General features: G+C 36.0%; 1 protein-coding gene across 1 annotated transcript; it reads left to right on the forward strand.

Moving 5' to 3' along the window:
• The first annotated feature begins 3,114 nt into the window (after positions 1-3,114).
• On the forward strand, positions 3,115-17,604 carry LOC145764773 (nose resistant to fluoxetine protein 6-like). Its single transcript, XM_082576443.1, has 10 exons — positions 3,115-3,206; positions 4,241-4,408; positions 4,723-4,912; positions 5,617-5,791; positions 7,622-7,701; positions 8,161-8,283; positions 9,107-9,284; positions 9,855-10,044; positions 10,874-11,032; positions 14,087-17,604. The coding sequence occupies exons 1-10, from the start codon at positions 3,164-3,166 to the stop codon at positions 14,266-14,268; spliced, it is 1,488 nt and encodes a 495-aa protein (XP_082432569.1). The 5' UTR covers positions 3,115-3,163; the 3' UTR covers positions 14,269-17,604.
• Positions 17,605-17,839: the final 235 nt, after the last annotated feature.

Raw genomic sequence — 17,839 nt, forward strand, 5'->3', positions numbered from 1 at the left:
TTTTGTACATTTCTGTAGGGGGGGTGTATCAAATTACCTTCCGTATCAAATTACCTTCCCTTCCCCTACATTGTTATTGTTCATTTTTAATTGTTTTGGCAGCCATCTTGGATTGCCATATTGAATTTATAGGCTATCAGATAATTTAAAAATTCTGAGAATGGTCTCATTGACTTCACAGGGTATAAAAACTTAGATATAGACACCAAAACTACACGTTTTAAACATATGATGACCGAGTTATGGTCAATTTACTGTTATTTTATTGATTTGGCGGCCATCTTGGATTGCCATATTGAATTTATAGGCTATCAGATAATTAACAATTCTGAAAATGGTCTCATTGACTTCACAGGGTATAAAAACCTAGATATAGACACCAAAACTCCATGTTTTGGTCATATGATGACCGAGTTTTGGTCAATTTACTGTTATTTTAATGGTTTGGCGGCCATCTTGAAAATAACCACTTTCCGTAAGTTGGATCGCTTAAGATTTTGAATATGTCAATACTGACACCCAAAACTAATCAAATCAGTTGAAAAATCTTTTGTTGCAATTTTTTTGGGGTCAAACCATATATTGCCCTAACTATCTATATTATACGGTTTGTTGGAATATAAAGCCACGTGATTTTTGTGTTCATACCTAATGACTAGTTTTGTTTGTGTTGTTAAATGAAGTTAAGATATTTCATACATTGATGAAAAAAATGATTATCATACTGCCTTCGTTTATGTTTTTCGAAAATAGGACAATTTCAATTGTACTTTCCCCTTTTTAAAGGCCGGGGAAACCCAAATTAACTTTTTGCGAGTTTTTTGTTTCAGCGTGATGTCATTGTGTACAACATGCGTTTTAGAAAAAAAATCCAAATTTTGTTGCCCTCGTCTGGCTAAGGCCGCTTTTGTTTGATCCCCGTTTGCAAGGCCTCGCGCGCATCCAGCTGTACGCTGTGACGTCACAAGGTACATACAGTACAGTATTGTTCGAATTAATTGAACTGTCAAGAAAACAGGCTGAAGATAAATGCTTGTAAAATGAACCTTAACAATTCTTGCAAAGACGTTCACTTAACGTTTTTGTTAAGGTTACGTTAAAGAGCTGCTGAATGTCCTGCTGACAACGGATCCGGAGAATATGTCCACCAACCAAAGAAACTGGGAAGCTATTTCTGTTCCAGGGCACTTGTGTGCTGACTTTTTCGCGGCCTGATCTTTCAGATGCTGCAATGTCAGCGGTTATCTACCGAAAAAAAAACAGTTGATTTTTTTTACACTGCTGTTATGTGTTGCAGGCTGTCACGATTTCTTTCTATCTCTTACCAGGAAAAAGACTTGGAAAGGTTCAATGACGTAGTTTAATGGGTTAAACCGAAAAGCAGTCAATTAAATTCACGGATAGTTCTACTAGTGAAATGATATATATGAAAACGCTTGAAGGACTCCAACGAATGGTTCACCACTTCCAGCAATTAATCAAAGTAACAGTAAGCAGCAATAGATTCCAACGCTTGCGGCTTTTGATCGAGTCTAACGTGATCCACTCACAGCTTCTCATACGATTCTAATTTCAATCAGAAATTATATTAGCATCAACTTTGCTTTACTCGTATTTAATACTTCAACTCTCGATCAACAATAATCTTTGCGACTATTAACAGCTGCTACTACTACAACAATGATCTCTCATCACCAACTCATGATAACAATCAACTCATAATACGACTCCCATAATAATCATTACGCAAATTACACCACTATTTATAGAAGGTTGTTTCGGTCTAGTAACATCGAGAAGGTTACGTAATGTCACATTGTTCTGTCAAGTTGCATTAATGTAAAGCAGAAGCTCAAAGAAGTTTAAAGAATGTCACGTAGGGTAGAAGAATCTTACATAATAAATATTTCGCAATCGGACATCTACGGGTAAACATCCTTATGACGTCATGACAAACGACGCTCAGAAATTATGAAAAACAACAGAACATTCCAGATTTGCATGCTTACAGACGATTCTGGAAATATGTTACATAATACAGATTTCTCATTCAAAGGTTACTTCAGGTCAATACCCGATAATAACACATTGCTCAAAATTCCATAATGAAAACAGCACATTCTGTCAAGACGCAAAGTAGCCCGACGCGACGCCTTGCACATTGATTGTGACACAGGCTTTGACCTTGTAACACTTAAAAATTGTTTCAAACCGTGTTCGTGCAATATTGATAAAAGGTGGAGGCCACATTAGGTATTAAAAGGGCGGGATAATTTAACACATCTGTTAAATTATCGCAATAAACCAAATATACACAAATTCAGCCTGTTTTTTTGACAGTTTCAATTAATTCGAACAATACTGTATGTACCTTGTAACGTCACAGAGTACAGCGTCACAGCTGGATGCGCGCGCTGCCTCACCAACGGGGATCAAACAAAAGCGGCCTTAGCGAGACGAGGGCAACAAAATTTGGAATTTTTTTTCTAATACGCATGTTGTACAGTGTACACAATGACATCACGCTGAAACAAAAAACTTGCAAAAGTTAATTTTGGTTTCCCCGCCCTTTAAGGACCTGGATATAAAAGTAGTTTATATTGATTTTTATTACAAGATCGCACAATAGAAGTTAACTTAAATTCATTTAATTAAGGTCATTTCTGATTAACTCTTTGCTGAACAAAACGTCAAACTTTCGTAACATAGAAAAGGGGTAGCTGCTAGCTGCAAAATTCAAACCGTTCATTTTAAAGCTGCTACATTAAGAAAGTAAACAATATCACACCAAATCAGAAGAATTGGTTTATTTAAATACAGAGCTTTCGCCACACAAGTGTGGCTTCATCAGTATAAACTGCAACAATAATAAAGAATGATATACTATTAAGATGATTAATGATTATAGAATTTAATGAAAGTGTTAAAAAAGTAGGTAATATAGTAAAAGAATAGAAAAGATCAAATATTATTAATATTTACAAAGGATCAAAAATCAAAAGATACAAAAGAATTAAATATTATTAAAAGATCAAATATTATTAATATTATTTACATTAATATTTAAATTTCTATGCTACATTTCATTTTAACATTGCTTTTCGGCAGAGTTCTTTGCAGCCTACTGCTTTGTTTAGCTCTTTTTTCCACTATATACGAGTACATGTCAGCTACTCCCCCCAATGAAGAATCAGTAAAGAAGTCGAGTAAGAAATATAACAAATATATGCTTTTGGATTATATGAAAGTATTATACGTTTATCGTGTTAATGTTACATGGCTTTTAATGCAGTTCACCATTGTATTTCAATATTACAAGTTGAATGCATAATGAGCAAATAGATAGACTAGAATCACAACGAACCGTGCGGTTTTCTAGTCAGAGTGCTGCTTGTATAATAAGAACACATAATTGACAGTTTAAGATAATGGACAGATAAGCACTTGCGGCTTTTTGTCCAATACCATGCTTGCCATAGCTTAAGTAAATTAAAGAGGTTTTAAGTGCAATGGCCTTAGGGTGATTTCTCATTGCAGGCTTGGTATGTTCGCACCTACCGGTAGATCTAGCATTTTATCATGGTCAAACTGGTTACGTATTTTTTTTTGTGTGCTTTTTACAATGTTTTTTTTTTAAACTGATGTCCGTGCATTAACACGGAATGGCCCGTTTCGATGAGGCCGATTCGGTGAGTCCGATTTGGTGAGTCCGATCCCTATTCAGTAATTTTTTTAATTTTTTTTTTTAATTATCGGGTACCGTACCCTAATTATCATTGCCGTTTTAGGGTTAGGGGTTAAGGAAAGGGGTTAGAGGTTAGGAACTCACCGAATCAGACTCACCGAATCGGACTCACCGAATAGTAGCAGACCCACATTAACAACAGTCAGAAAATCGTTAACATAACTGCATATTTTATTGTGTGCACATAAATAGACGAGTAAAAACAATGAAAACTATTAATACTACAAAAAGTGCTCAATGCTAAGCAAAAAGGCAAAGCAGAGCGAATTATATCAAATATAGTTATTACTATCTGAAGCCTTTACAAACTGTTTCACCTAACGGATCATCAGAAGGTCTTATTCAAGATTCTATTTGAATAAGACCTTCTGATGATCCGTTAGGTGAAACAATTTGTAAAGGCTTCAGATAGTAATAACTATATTTGATATAAATAGACGAGTACATGTTTTGTTATGTGTATTCAACGTCAAGATTATATTTACTGCTTTGCAGCCAAAACCCATGCCTTGTTAACGTCGTTTTCGCTTCTGAAAAATACACGATTATTGTTTGACACAACGTCAAAGCCAACTGACATCCACTGCTTGCATGGCATGCGGTTCATGAGCATTCTCTGGATCATTCTGGGACATTCCCTGTTGCTACTTATAAACTCTATCAGTAAGTTTTTGATTTTGATCAAGAAGTTGTTTTCTTTATGAAATCCTGAAATCGACAAGGAAGCAGAAACCCATTTCCTGTTCCCACCCTCCTTAACGTCATTAAGCTTAGATCAAACTCCGTGCTCTTGATACGCGTCGAATTACCAGCCTTTTGATTGCGCGTTATTAGTTGCTCAAAATACATTCTTAACTTTTGCACGAAACAAGTTCTTACGTGTTTTTGAAAGTTTAAAACCACAACATCTCAAGAAAAAGTTTCATTATTTGTTAGATCAAAATTTCCTTTTTAACTTTTGTTTTTTTTCTCTTCAGGCAATCCTTCTTCTATCTTCCAATATTTGTACGATCACTGGGAGTTTCAAGCTGTCGTGAATGCATCGTTTTCTGTGGACACTTTTTTCTTCTTGTCCGGTTTGTTGATGGCTTATTTGACAATGGCCCATCTTGTCAAAACAGATGGAAAATTAAGTGTACTCAAGCTTTACCTCCATCGCTATATGAGGTAGGATATAGCAGATTTTTACTTGAGTGCTGCCTTGTTATTTAGAATTCTGGCTTCAATGGTGATGGAATGAAATCCGGTACCGGCTTGACTCTGTCCACTTTTTTTTCAACGCCGGCTCCGAAGATGTTTGTGTGTAATGTGTATCACATGCTTTTACGATTTTGAAACTGCCATTAAAAATAAAATAAAACTGTTGTGTTAAATATCATTGATGTAGTAGGCTACGATTCAAACAACACAAATTTTTAATATGTGAGTCTTAAGAAATTCATTGTTGGTGTGTCGCAAGACAAAACAAATTTTGAACTCGTGGCACTAAAACAAGTTTGAGAACCACTGGATTGTATGGATTAAGTATCATTTCGGTCTAGGTTACCATTTTTTGGCCAGAAAATTCTACTTTTACATTTGACAAAAACGTTACGCGTAGTGCATCACCAGCCTACAACAAACTTGTGCTGCAGTCAATGCGCCATTTTTGATCGAATGTTGAACTCTAACGTTACGTTTTCAAAATTGCCTTAATCATTCCATCATTTATGTGAGTTCATGGAAGAAATCATTTTCTAATTGAAGTCCATTTGATTTCTAATGCTGATGTTTACTTCAAGGATACTTTGCGCTACATGTTTGACGGACTTTTATTGTTTCATTCTCAACGTAGGTCTTGTTTTTTTTTATGACTCAACATGTTCTTTCAGGTTGACCCCTACCTATGCTTTCATCCTATTTATTTCTGTTACGCTTTGGTTGAAATTAGGCGAAGGTCCATTGTGGCCAGGCGTGGGCCACTCTCAGGTAGACCTGTGTTCTAAGTATTGGTACACAAACCTCCTGTACATCAACAATTTGTATCCTGCATCAGTGAATAATTCTGTAAGTATTTTTTGTATTTATTTTTTAGTATTCGAGTAACATGATGGACTGTTGGGGTTATTATGCTAAAATTTGGGGTATCGCAAAGCGCATTAGACAAGACCTAGTTCAGGGATGACGAACCTTTTTTAGTGCATGGGTCACAAAAGAGACCTTAATCCTTGAAAAAGCAAAAGTGGGTCATACATTTAATTACATGTTAATGCGAAACTTGCTGCTGCATCTTCTCTGCAAGTCTTATTATCCTTGGTTGGTAATCCGTAGTTTTTAGCTTCACACATGCAGCACTCATATCTGAGCTGAGACGATTCCGTGTGCTTGATTGTATAGAATTCATGTGCGAAAATAAAGATTCGCACGAATATGAAGAACCAAACAACATTAACAGAGCTACCGCAAATCTTTTCATAGTTTCAAACGAATTTAGCAGGGAGTTCCACTTTGTAAGAATTATATTTTCAGCATGGTTTTCAACAGCAGGAAATTCACAACCATCCATATCCGTTTTCATTTCAATTTTTTGTAGGAGATGATTTAAGTCTACAAGTTTTGTTTTCCAAACTGCGCTTTCTTGAAAGTCTATAATTTCCAAGTTGTAAAGACGAAGCCATTCGAAGTTTGATAATTCAAGATTTTCAAATTGAATTGCATGCGGGAAAAGAATGAACTGCAATGTAGTATCTAGCTTTCGGAACTGGGCAAACCTTTCCGACATTACATTTTTGGCCTCTTTCGTCAGTAAAACATACTTGTTGAGTGCAGTTGGCTTTTGTTCATAAGTTTAATTGGTGCTGGTAAAGTGCTTCAACAACTGAGGAAAATATTTCAGCTGACCTTGTTCAAGGTCTACAGAAAAAATAGCGAGTTTCTTCTCAAATGCTTTAATATGCCCAAACATGGATAATAATAATACAATATTTCCACAGCCTTGCAATTTAGTATTTAACTTATTGTAATGCATTGTGAAATCAGCGAAAAAATGTAAATCATTCAACCACGTACTTTCGCTTAACTGTGGATATTTTTGATTTTTTTCAGCTAAAAAAAGTTGTAGGCTACTTCTTCCAACAATTCAACAAATCGCTGTAAAACATTACCACAACTTAAGTTGTGTCAGACTGCTATATGGCAATTCGGTACGGTACTAGATTAAAATAGGGTGGGGCCTTATTACAAATATTTAGTGAAACATTTGTTCTTTGCTGAAATATTTGTTAAAATTTCATTATTTTAAAAAAGACAAGTGGGTCACTGAAAATCTGTGATGGGTCACTTCGTGACCCGCGGGTCAGTGGTTCGCCATCCCTGACCTAGTTGATTGTGGAAGGTTATTTTGGAAGAATTATGCAACCATTTTTAAAAGAGTTTTTTAACAGTTACTCTGCTTGTACGATCAATTAATTATTATATATTTGGAAGTGTATTTACAAGAATTTTTACATCCATTTTCATTTATTTCATGCAATGGATCTTTTTTTTCATGTACCGTACTGTGCAACCTGAAACAGTTATTTTTTCATATTTTTATCTTATTTCGTTTAAAGTTACAGCAGCTCATACGAGTCTTCAGTCATCTGCACTGCCAAAGCTTTGTAGTTCATAGAAATCAGCTTCCCATCTCTAGACGTTGAATTAATGTAAAAATGACGGATTTTTCTGTCTGCGAGGTTTCTTGCGGGTTTTCCGCACCAAGTGTTCTGATTTGGTTCGTTTAGTTATTTTGTGCTCATGGGCATCTTATGCAACAACCTGGTGCTTGTCAAAACAAAGGAAGGATAATCACCCGATTGGGCTAATTCCGCTAATTCCAATGCCAACTTTCTTGTTTAGTGCTATGCTATAAGCTGGTACCTGGCGAACGACTTTCAATTTTACTTGTTGGCTCCCATTTTCTTGTGCACTTTATACAAGTAAGTTTCTTATATGATTTATTGCTTATGTGTGATTGAAATTAATGACTGCTCAGTGCTCACCTCTGCGTGCACAGTTATTATTCTTAACATTTGATAGATTCTTTTTTTTAAATCAAGTTTTATGTTAAATGCTTTTCAATCCGAAAAATTGTCATGGCTAAATGCTCGTATGGTAAATCTGTGACATTCTACAACATTTGTTGAATAAAAAGAATATTTTTCAGTAGATATATATGATTGTGTTGAGCCTCTGTGATATTCTTTGCAGTAGCTGCAATATATTTCACCAAGTCTAGCTTGCCCATGCATGAACATTTTCATTGACTTGTTTGTTTTGTTATTCTCGTAAAGCAGAAAACCAATCGCAAAAATAAATTGTATAACTTTTGGGTTTGACGTGACTGTTAAACTGATATTGAATGTATTAAACTTCTCTTTAACATTTTGGGTTTACAGATCCCCTCGGATTGGCATGGGTCTGTTAGTTTTGGTGTTGGTCGTAAGCATGGTCCTTACTGGAGGGTTCACTGTTTACACAAAGCAGCAGCCCCAAGCGGAGATGTTTGGATTGATATCCGCGTAAGTTATGAAAGAACTTGGATGAAGTGTGACTCTTGTATGATATAACGACCCTAAAAGTGACGTAGTTCCTTCTCTCACAAAGTATCTTATTGCGATGGCCCCGCTGAAGTGGCGGTATTGCGTTGTGCGCAATTGTGTTGTAGCTATAAGCAGCAGGAATACTGTTAGTTTGGAAAGGTTGCTTTTTTAAAAAAAGATCATTATTGAATCTTGTCATAGTACTGTGTGTACTGTAGTTTGATGATGGCGAAACACTCTTGTTGTGCAGCGTTGCCACGACAACAGGAATACGGTGACGTATTTTTACACAACCACTATTTTAAAACCAAGAAAAAAGGGAAATGGCGGAATTGAATAATGAATATAGCAAACAATTCTCAATTTCAGTTTCAAAAACTGAAAAAGCTAGTTATAAAAAAAACAAGCCACTCGTAAATTTCAAAAAAATACTCAAATTTCAAAAATGCAAGCCTGGGTTTGTGGGAAAACCGCAGGGTTAGGGTTAGGTTAGGCAGTACTACTGTTATGTCGGCTGTTCAACGGGACATGGGAATAAGACCTGCTCTGGGATTCACTTAACAAATTGGCTTCCCACTTCAAAATAAAATCAGTTGCGAGAACTGGCTGAAGATTCTAGAAATTTTTATTAATGCTACTTTTCAACCAATCATCATACCTAGTGGTGACTTAATCACTGTAACATTGTGTTGATTAAGGCAAGTTCTATCAAAAAGTTGATCTATCGAAACGAAAAAGTAACCATTAAAATGCCAATCATTTTTCTTGTGAAATAACCTTTATATTTTATAAACGTTTCCAGATACATACATAATGGTACGACGACCCGCTTTCCTCCCGCATTAATCGGCTTACCAACTGGTGATCCATACATATATGACGTGTACGGCAAGCCATGGTGCAGGATAGGCGCGTATTTGATTGGCATAATCACTGGGTACATTCTGCATGCCAAAAACAACAAGATCACTATGCCAAAAGTGGGTGGAAAATTGTGTATCGCACTTTTTCAATCATGTAGTTTGTGTCATGGTCACGGTTGTACTATCGTTTGAGTGATCGTAATGTTTATTAGGACTGAAACAACTTCTACCTTAAGCAAATTTTGACATTTTCGAATACTCGTGGGTTCTTGATTTTCACAAGATGCTGAAAGACCTTATTGGGTTTCACTCTTGCGTTGCATTAACCCTTAAGGCTTAATTTAATAATGTTATTGAACACTTTTACGTCAACATTGTATTCGAGCCTCTGTGATCATGGAAGAAATTTGCAACAATTTATTTTTTAAAATGTATCTCTTCAATGAATCAACTTTATCTAAACATATAACCAGTACAACTAGATCTACCATGTAGCCATCCTGTGCCGGAAGCTAGCATTGTACTGGATAAGATAAGATCTTGAACAGGATTAGTTTTTGCACATTGGAAAATCATCCTGAAAACTTATATGCCAAATAGCTGTTTAAGACTTAGTAGGTCTCATCGCTACTGACTATTCTTATCTACGGATAACAGTGTCATGGTGTTTTAAAATAAAAATTTCAGATGCATGTAGCTGCTGGCTGGTTTGTTTCGACCGGTGCTGCCTGTTGCATCATTTTCTGTCTTTATCCTTCGTTTTCCATTGTCCATCCACTCAGCTACAGCACAGCGGCATTCTATAACGCCATGTCTCGCCCGGTCTGGTGCCTTTGTATGACGTGGACTACGATAGCTTGTGTTAGCGGTTACGGTGGTAAGTATTCCTGGTAGAACATCGTTAAAACGCACTGGACTTCGTACCTATACTACCAAATCAATTTATTATCACCGACCACGGTTCAGATTACATACCAAACATAATTTGAAATTTAAAATAACAACGTCCTTCAGTTGTTTTTTGTGCTCTTAATACATTGGCCCAAGTAAGTGTATTAGGAACGTTTTAATGGTTTAACTACCGTGGTGGTGAAGGTGGTGAACATAGCCTACATCTAATGGTGAAGGCATACAAATTGTCAACTGTGCAACACTGCATTGTCAATCTGAATGGAAATAATATACAGCCTGAAATGAATAAGCTGTTTATACAGTATAATAAAACTAAAGCTATTTTATCATAGCGAAGATGGAATGTGGAATTAAATTTTGGCCTCTATTTTTGATTAGATTACACAGGTCAACAATTGGTTTCAGAATAATTTGGGCCGGTGAGTTTGAAAATGAGGTCTGGTTTCCCGTATCAAATCCGTTTTTGTTTTGTTTTTTTCACTGCAGTTATTACTTGTTATATTGTGATGGTTGCAGTAAAAAAAAAAAAAGATTTGATACTGGAAAATATACTTCATTTTCGGAGACCCCACCCTTTAAATTCCGCAACCTCCCCCCCCCCTTTGTTGCACCAAAAATTGTTGACCAGTGTTATTATTATCAGTATAAATAGAAACAAACTGATAATTCCAAACCATGTTAAAATAATTGTTACTTTTTAATAGTTCCGTTTCAGCTTGAACTTCGAAATTTATCAGCAGTTATTCAAAAGGGTTGAAAATTAATGTTCGCTAATGATTTTTGCTGTTGGTCAGGGCCTGTCAACAGTATACTGTCCTGGAAAGGATTCATTCCGCTCAGCAGGCTCACCTATTGCTGTTACCTGATTCACCCCTTGGTCATTTGGTGGCTTGCCGCTACTGGTGAAAATACCTTCTTCTTCAACATGCAGTTTTTAATATCAATATTCTTCAGTAAGTCTTGAAACTTTAATGGTTTTGATTTGATTTTGTGGTGATATGTTGACCTTGACCATTTATTTGTGCGATAGATGTTGCTAATTGAATACTGTTATAACAACAACTTGTAGTTACGTTTTTCTAGCCAGAAAATCAATCTTTTTAACATTGAATCACTGTAATATAAAACCGATTTGTCTGCTGCGTTGCCGTTACTTAAAATAACACCCTTCCAGTGTTGCCAAGAACGATACGATAAGATTTCTCGTCTGCAGATTACCTTGAATGTGAAGGTCCTGAAGGACTTGCAAAAGCCAGCAAGCGAACAATAGAACAGTAAAATCCTGAAACTTCTTATCAATTAAAAGTATAGAACAGGAAGAAATCGTTGCGGCAATAATTGTCTGATCGTGCATTAGCGGAAAATCGTCAATCATACTTGTGTTACATAACCTGCCGGTTACATAATTTATTCAATGATGCGTGTCATGTTTGGTGAAGCGTGATTCTGCCAGCGGTACTCACAGCATCGATTTGCGAAGAAATCTTTTTTCTGCGTTGTGTAACGAAGAAACGAATACCATTCTTCGATCCGGTAATAAGAGAAGCTCGAGCCTCGTACTTCAAATTGCTATAGCAGTCTGCTGCACATATCACGTTCTGCAGTGTGGTCAGAGCCGTGGAATTTAGAAATGAGACAACGCAATCAATACAACTTTTCTCAGGAAAATACCAAATATTTAATCTTATACAGTAGTATACAAGGTACAAAGATCGCCATGGTACTGTAGCGGCACAGTTAGTAGCCTACAGCGACATCCCGAGCACGATAGTGGTGGGGATGAATAAAAACAATGTTTATATTCTTGCGTAGCAGTTTATTGCAGTGTAATTACATGTCAGATCATCCAACAAAAATTGTAAAGTTTGCTTTGATCATTAATTTTTGTGATTTTTTGTTTTTGTAGAGATTTTCACGCTGATTCTAAAGAATTCTTTTTTTAAATCGGACCACATGTGACGAAGCTATGAGCGTTTGAAACATGGTCTATTTTGTGATCGCTCAACCGTGAAATTTCATAAAAATATTGCATGGTCAATTGGTCATTGGTCAACTTTAAACCCTGGTATTCAGTCTTGGTGTAACAAAAATCATTTATTTTTGGCCGTTTTATACTTTGATCTGTGCTTGACAAGTTAGTGTAGTCAAAAAACATTGAACAACATTAAATCACACTCAACCAGAACAAAGCTTAACGAATGTAGTTGAAAATCACTGAAGCGGAATGGTGTGGTTTTTTGCTATTATCACTGTGCTGCTAACTCCGATTTTGACAAATGAGGTGTCATATGGAAGATTTAGGCAGAGATGTTCTGCGGCGTAGACTTTTTGTTTACGCTAACGCTTGCGGCCACATTTTTTTGGATAGTTTGCGCTTGAGGCTACGCCGTAAAGTTTTAGCGGTTTTTTAGCGCATAGCGTTAACGCATACTTTTTAATGTATTTTTTTCGCTTCAACACGCCAATACCTTCCAGCGCTGCAGTTGAAAGAATGTTTTCAATGGGCAAAGACATTGGAACCAAAACACAGCAAAATGTCAGATGAACACTTTCAGATGCTGGTGTTGAGATGATATATGAAATGCTTGAACTGACAAACGGTGCGCCACTTCCAACACGTAAAGAAATCGAACTCTTGAACAGAAACGTCTTCGTCGATTTCAAAATAAATATGCACTACTACTCGCAACCATTTTTACAATCTATTCAATATCGGCTAGACCTCTACAATTATTGTCTTCAATTTACTTTTCATTACAACTGCTATTTCTCACAATACCCAATTCTAAATACAACTCTAATCAAATCACGCGGCTATTCATAGTTATACCAGGTTTGCTTGGACCAGAATCTTCCAAAACTAGATTAATATTACATCGCAAAGATTCATACTTCTGGTCAACAAGTCAAAGAAGTTTGCAGTATCACACGTACACAATTTTCTGGAAGCAAATTTCACAATAAAATATTGCGTTACTAAACGTTGTTATGGGTCAGTAATCGTCGAAACACTACAACAGAATTACAGGATAAAATAGTACACCTATTCTAGAACATGAATGTAGCTCCCCACGGGACTACGCATATTGATTGTGACAAAGGAGATGACCGATCTGACACCCAATATTAAACGAATTATAGAATGCAGAACAGAACTGTACAACGATGATAGAAATCAAACTTAAAATCTGATACCCATACCAAAGCATGCAAGTATGCTGATAGCCTGATATACTGTTGAACGATCACACTGCCATCTAGATACGCTGAAGTACACTCTCTGGTGTATATCGATACATAGTGAATTGAATTATTGTGAAACTAAATGCTGGTCACTTCAGTTTAAGAGACTCGTCTTGATTAAAAACATGTGGCCATGACACATTGATTATAATCAATTTGTCATGGCCACATAAGCGGCACGCAACAAACTAACGTAGGCTGATGCAAAGTTGTTTATATGTAACGCAATTGCAAGAATGCGGCCAAGTACTTTGTGAAATTCCAATTCTAAGGGTTGTGAGAAAAAAGCAAGGCGCGGTAAGAAACGTAGGTATGAACTATGAAGAGCCTGCAGTTGACACAGATTCCAGAACCCAGTGACGTCAGAGAACGTAGAAACAATGACACGTAAAGCTCGGAGGAGCTACAGTGCTGTACGTGTGCACTTAAAAACACCCCAACTTCATTTGCGTTTTGTGATCGAAAAAAGGATACATAAAATAGGATTTCATCCAGACTTCAGTGTTGTTCTGTAGCACGTTTCTTTATTTTAAAACCGTCTCCTCCCATTCGCCATTTCGAGATCAGATAGCATATGCATTATGCACTGTACAATGTACATTGAGTCCACAATTAACTTTAAAGAAATTTTCCAAAAGGCTTGGACTGTGTTGCGGTGCAGTTTGATTTACTTATAAATTGTGCATCCAATCAACAAACAAACACGTAATTGCATTTCATATCGTTCATCCAGCAATTGTCTAAACTTCCTATATCGTTCTCAGGCGCAGTTGTTCTCACACTGATGGCAGCTTATGTCGTGTTTGTGCTGGTGGAGCGTCCGGTCATGGAGCTCATGAATCTCGGTTTGGGGAGCGGAAGGGGTAAAATTTCTCTCCCTATGAGACACACAGGGCCCACTATAGATAACACTGCTCTTTTGGTCAGCAGCGAAGATCTTGAATAGAAGAGTTTTTTTCAACAAGACTTTCTTCGTTTGTTGAATTTTTGTTTCGGATAAAATTACTTTGTTTGCTTGACTGCATCCTCCTTACTACCACACGGACAACTTATCAAATTAAATAATTACATTAAGTAGCGTGTTCAAACGCTCGTAGTTGCGTTTTGTTAACTAAAATCCAGAAATGCATTTAGAATGTCACAGTAGTCGTTCGTAAATTTTCTGTTATTTTTTTTTACTTATGACGCTAAATATTTCAAGTGCATATTGCTATGTAACCATGACTTATCTTTGCGCTTGTTACAAAAGTAGTTTTGGCAGGATAAGTCAAAGTGCGACGATTGGCAGGGTTGTCAATTTCAAATTTACAAGCACCAGTTTATTCATTAATTTTGTTAATGTCATTATTAAATTTATCTATCGCTTATCTGCAATTTTAAGCAAAGTATTAGGTTGAATAACATATCTTGTAACCTGAGTGCTTGGTTTTCTTGCCGCCTCCAACACATAATTATTATTGCAAATGTACAAAATCCGTCCTTTTAAAGTGGATTTAACGTCGCAGACGGATCCATGTTAAAAAGACGGTTTTGCTTGCTGGGACTGCTACGTGACTATTTATGCGCGCTTGTATATAGCCAATGCCCGCTTGAACGTTGGGGTGTCTTTACAGTTTTGTAAAGTTCATTAGAGCAATTATTTTGCTTTAAAGTTGAATTGTTAGAGTTATGACTCAATGAATATTAATGCTAAGTTGTAAAATGCTGAATACGTTGCTGTACATTGATACTAATAGTTCCGTAACAACAATGAGTGTAAAAACAATCCCCTGAGCACGGCCCTGAGTGAATTTAGTTTCTCAAGTAACTCTGCGAAATCTTCGAGTGACTCATAACTAGGGCCATTTTTATTTTGATCTAAAAATAATTTATTTTGACTTTATTTTTATCAAATTTTGACTTTATTTTGACCTAACGAAATTGCTTATTTATAGAGGCCACAGTTCTTTCTTGAATGGATACCAGTTACCCAAACATAATATTTTGTCGATTACAGACCCAAACGTGTTCAGTAAAAGGGGCTTGTTCAATAAAAGTTTGCCTTGATTGCGATGCCTGTTGTCGCTCCAATCCTGCTTGATGGCGTTTACATTCCTGTGGCTTTCAACAAAATACTTTTTATCGCACTTCACTATAAACTCGCAAAAATTGCACCTTAAATCACCCCCGGGAGTTACATTAAATTTACCCGTAAAATCTCCACAAATCTTTACTGAAGACGATTTAGCTTGCTTAGGCTTTTTTGTACAGATTACAGAATGTCAGTAAGCTATTTTTAAAATCCAAACTGGTTGATCTTCGAAAACACCACGTTCGTGCAGAGGAAGTTTTTTTTTATAAGAAATTAAATACGTAACAATAAATAAACAATGGACAATTTGCGATAAAAGTTACTGCTGATCCAAGTGGGCATTGTGACATATTTCCTGCTTTTATGGGTTAATATAGTTTAATTGTGTCGCAGTTCCTGATTTACAATGCTTCTATGAGGATTTTGACAAAAATTACTCCCAAGATAAACAAAAAGTTTGTCAAAAGCGATTTTTGACAAATTTTGACTTTATTGAAAATTTTGACTTTACGGTCAATTTTGACTTTATTTTGACCTATAAACTTCTTAAAAACAGTCCCCCCTAGGTGCTGAAAACAATTTTATTCTTTGATTCGTGGACAGACGAGGTCCTTAAAAAATTTTGACTTTATTGACTTTTGCGGACCCTACTCATAACTGTTCACGTTTAGTTTGATAAAGCTTACTGCTACCTCCTCCTCTAACTCTGGTGGCTCAGGATGCTACGCTCTTGGTGCTTTTACTTTCTACATTTTCTGCTAATTTTTCAACAGTTTTGGCAAATCCAAGTTAAACTAAATTACAAGTTTTCTTGTCAATTTACTCGACAATTTCCAGCACATTATAAACTTCTAATAACAAGTTTTATTCAAGTTTTGCTGTCCAACCTTTGCTCTTGTGTAGTGTTACATTTCAATTGTTTTAATCTACGTTTTGCGTTATTGTATGGATCTTGATATAATCTTAATTTTTTTAATCATTTTACCTCGCTCCGTCTTCGAAATATGACACTGCATCAATCGTCATCAAGTCTACAATATCAAATGAAAATCTAATTGATTGCTGGATTAGTGGTGGCCATATGGAATTAACGTGTTGATTCGATTCTAAGCCGCGGTTAACTTTGTTTCAACTTTTGATTAAATTAACCATTAAATGACCGAGTGAATGCGCCACGCCAACGCATGGTAATGAAACTAACAAGAAAGTGAGAAATAACGTTCGACTACCTTGTGTCAGTAGAAAATCTTTTATTTGAAGACAATATCTGCGCTTGTTATGTAGAGAGGCTGCAATATCATTTTAATGTTTGGGGATTGGCATCTTCAATTCAGTAAAAGCGATACCGCAACCTCTGAACTATCGACTAAAACCGTTGAAGGTGAAAAGTCAATCTTTTTACCACTCCGTGTTGCCGATGTTTGTCGGGATACTGAGAGGCTGCTGGGAAGTGACCAATCTCAGACTTCATCGTCATCGCTAGTGAAAAGTAAAAGATATCGCCTTTTAAGAAACCTAAATATAAAACCGTAACGTACATCTTTAAAATCGAAGTTACTTCACCCTATAAATCTAGTAAATACGCTACTCAATTCAGTATTATTTCATATTTTTAGATTTTTTCTCTGTTGCATAAACTGGTGAAAATGCTCTTAATTTTACCAAGTTGATGAAGTGATCGTTTTAATTAAGTTCGCCACAATACCTTGTCTGAGAGTTTCAATGTGTCTGAAAACGAACTTTATTTGTAACAAAGTCACTCTCCTGAATTTGAAACGATGCCAGGTTAAAAGATTTAATAAGTAGTGCTTCATGCATCTTGGTGTTGAACTCTGACAAACACTTACGAACAATCTCGAAAATTCCAATCAATGTTTACTATTTGAACATGATTAACAATTTCTAACGTGATTTTTCATGGCACTATTTTTATTTAAATTAGTTAGTAGTTACCTATTAAAGATTATATTCAAAATTTGTATTCAATTGCGTTTCTTATTTGTATATTTCAAGTGCTAAATGTAAAGCCGAAAACATTTGCTATTTTGGTTTCTTTTATCATGTTACATGACGTGTTGCTGCTAAGAATCGTCTGCTTATGGCTAAATAAAGCTTTTGTTCAAACTCAAATGAAGTGAGTTGTGAAATTGCTTTTAAATATTGCAGGACAAATTTCTATATATATTCGTTGCATAAAAGTTTTCTAGCAGTTATAATAAAATTTTTGATCTTTTCTCCATGGTTTGAACTGTAGATTAAATTGAGGAAATCTTTGTTTTCTGACGTGAATTTTGGAAACAGCGCTGTAGAAACAGCTCGAAACAGCTCCTGTAGAAGAATAGCCGTTACTTGGTTGGCCTTCATTAGTTCTAAGATGTCGATTTTAAAATTGGTCAAGCCTTCAACATTCAACTGCAGCAAGGTGATGCTTTTCCATACGACAACC

Source organism: Aplidium turbinatum, chromosome 2 (assembly GCF_918807975.1).
Source record: "Aplidium turbinatum chromosome 2, kaAplTurb1.1, whole genome shotgun sequence".
NCBI classification, from domain to species: Eukaryota; Metazoa; Chordata; class Ascidiacea; order Aplousobranchia; family Polyclinidae; genus Aplidium; species Aplidium turbinatum.

Coding starts and splice junctions, on each gene's coding strand:
- LOC145764773 (XM_082576443.1), top strand. CDS start 3,164: ATGTCAGCTACTCCCCCCAATGAAGAATCAGTAAAGAAGTCGA. Junction 4,913..5,616: donor TACCTCCATCGCTATATGAG/GTAGGATATAGC, acceptor ATGTTCTTTCAG/GTTGACCCCTACCTATGCTT. Junction 10,045..10,873: donor TTGTGTTAGCGGTTACGGTG/GTAAGTATTCCT, acceptor GCTGTTGGTCAG/GGCCTGTCAACAGTATACTG.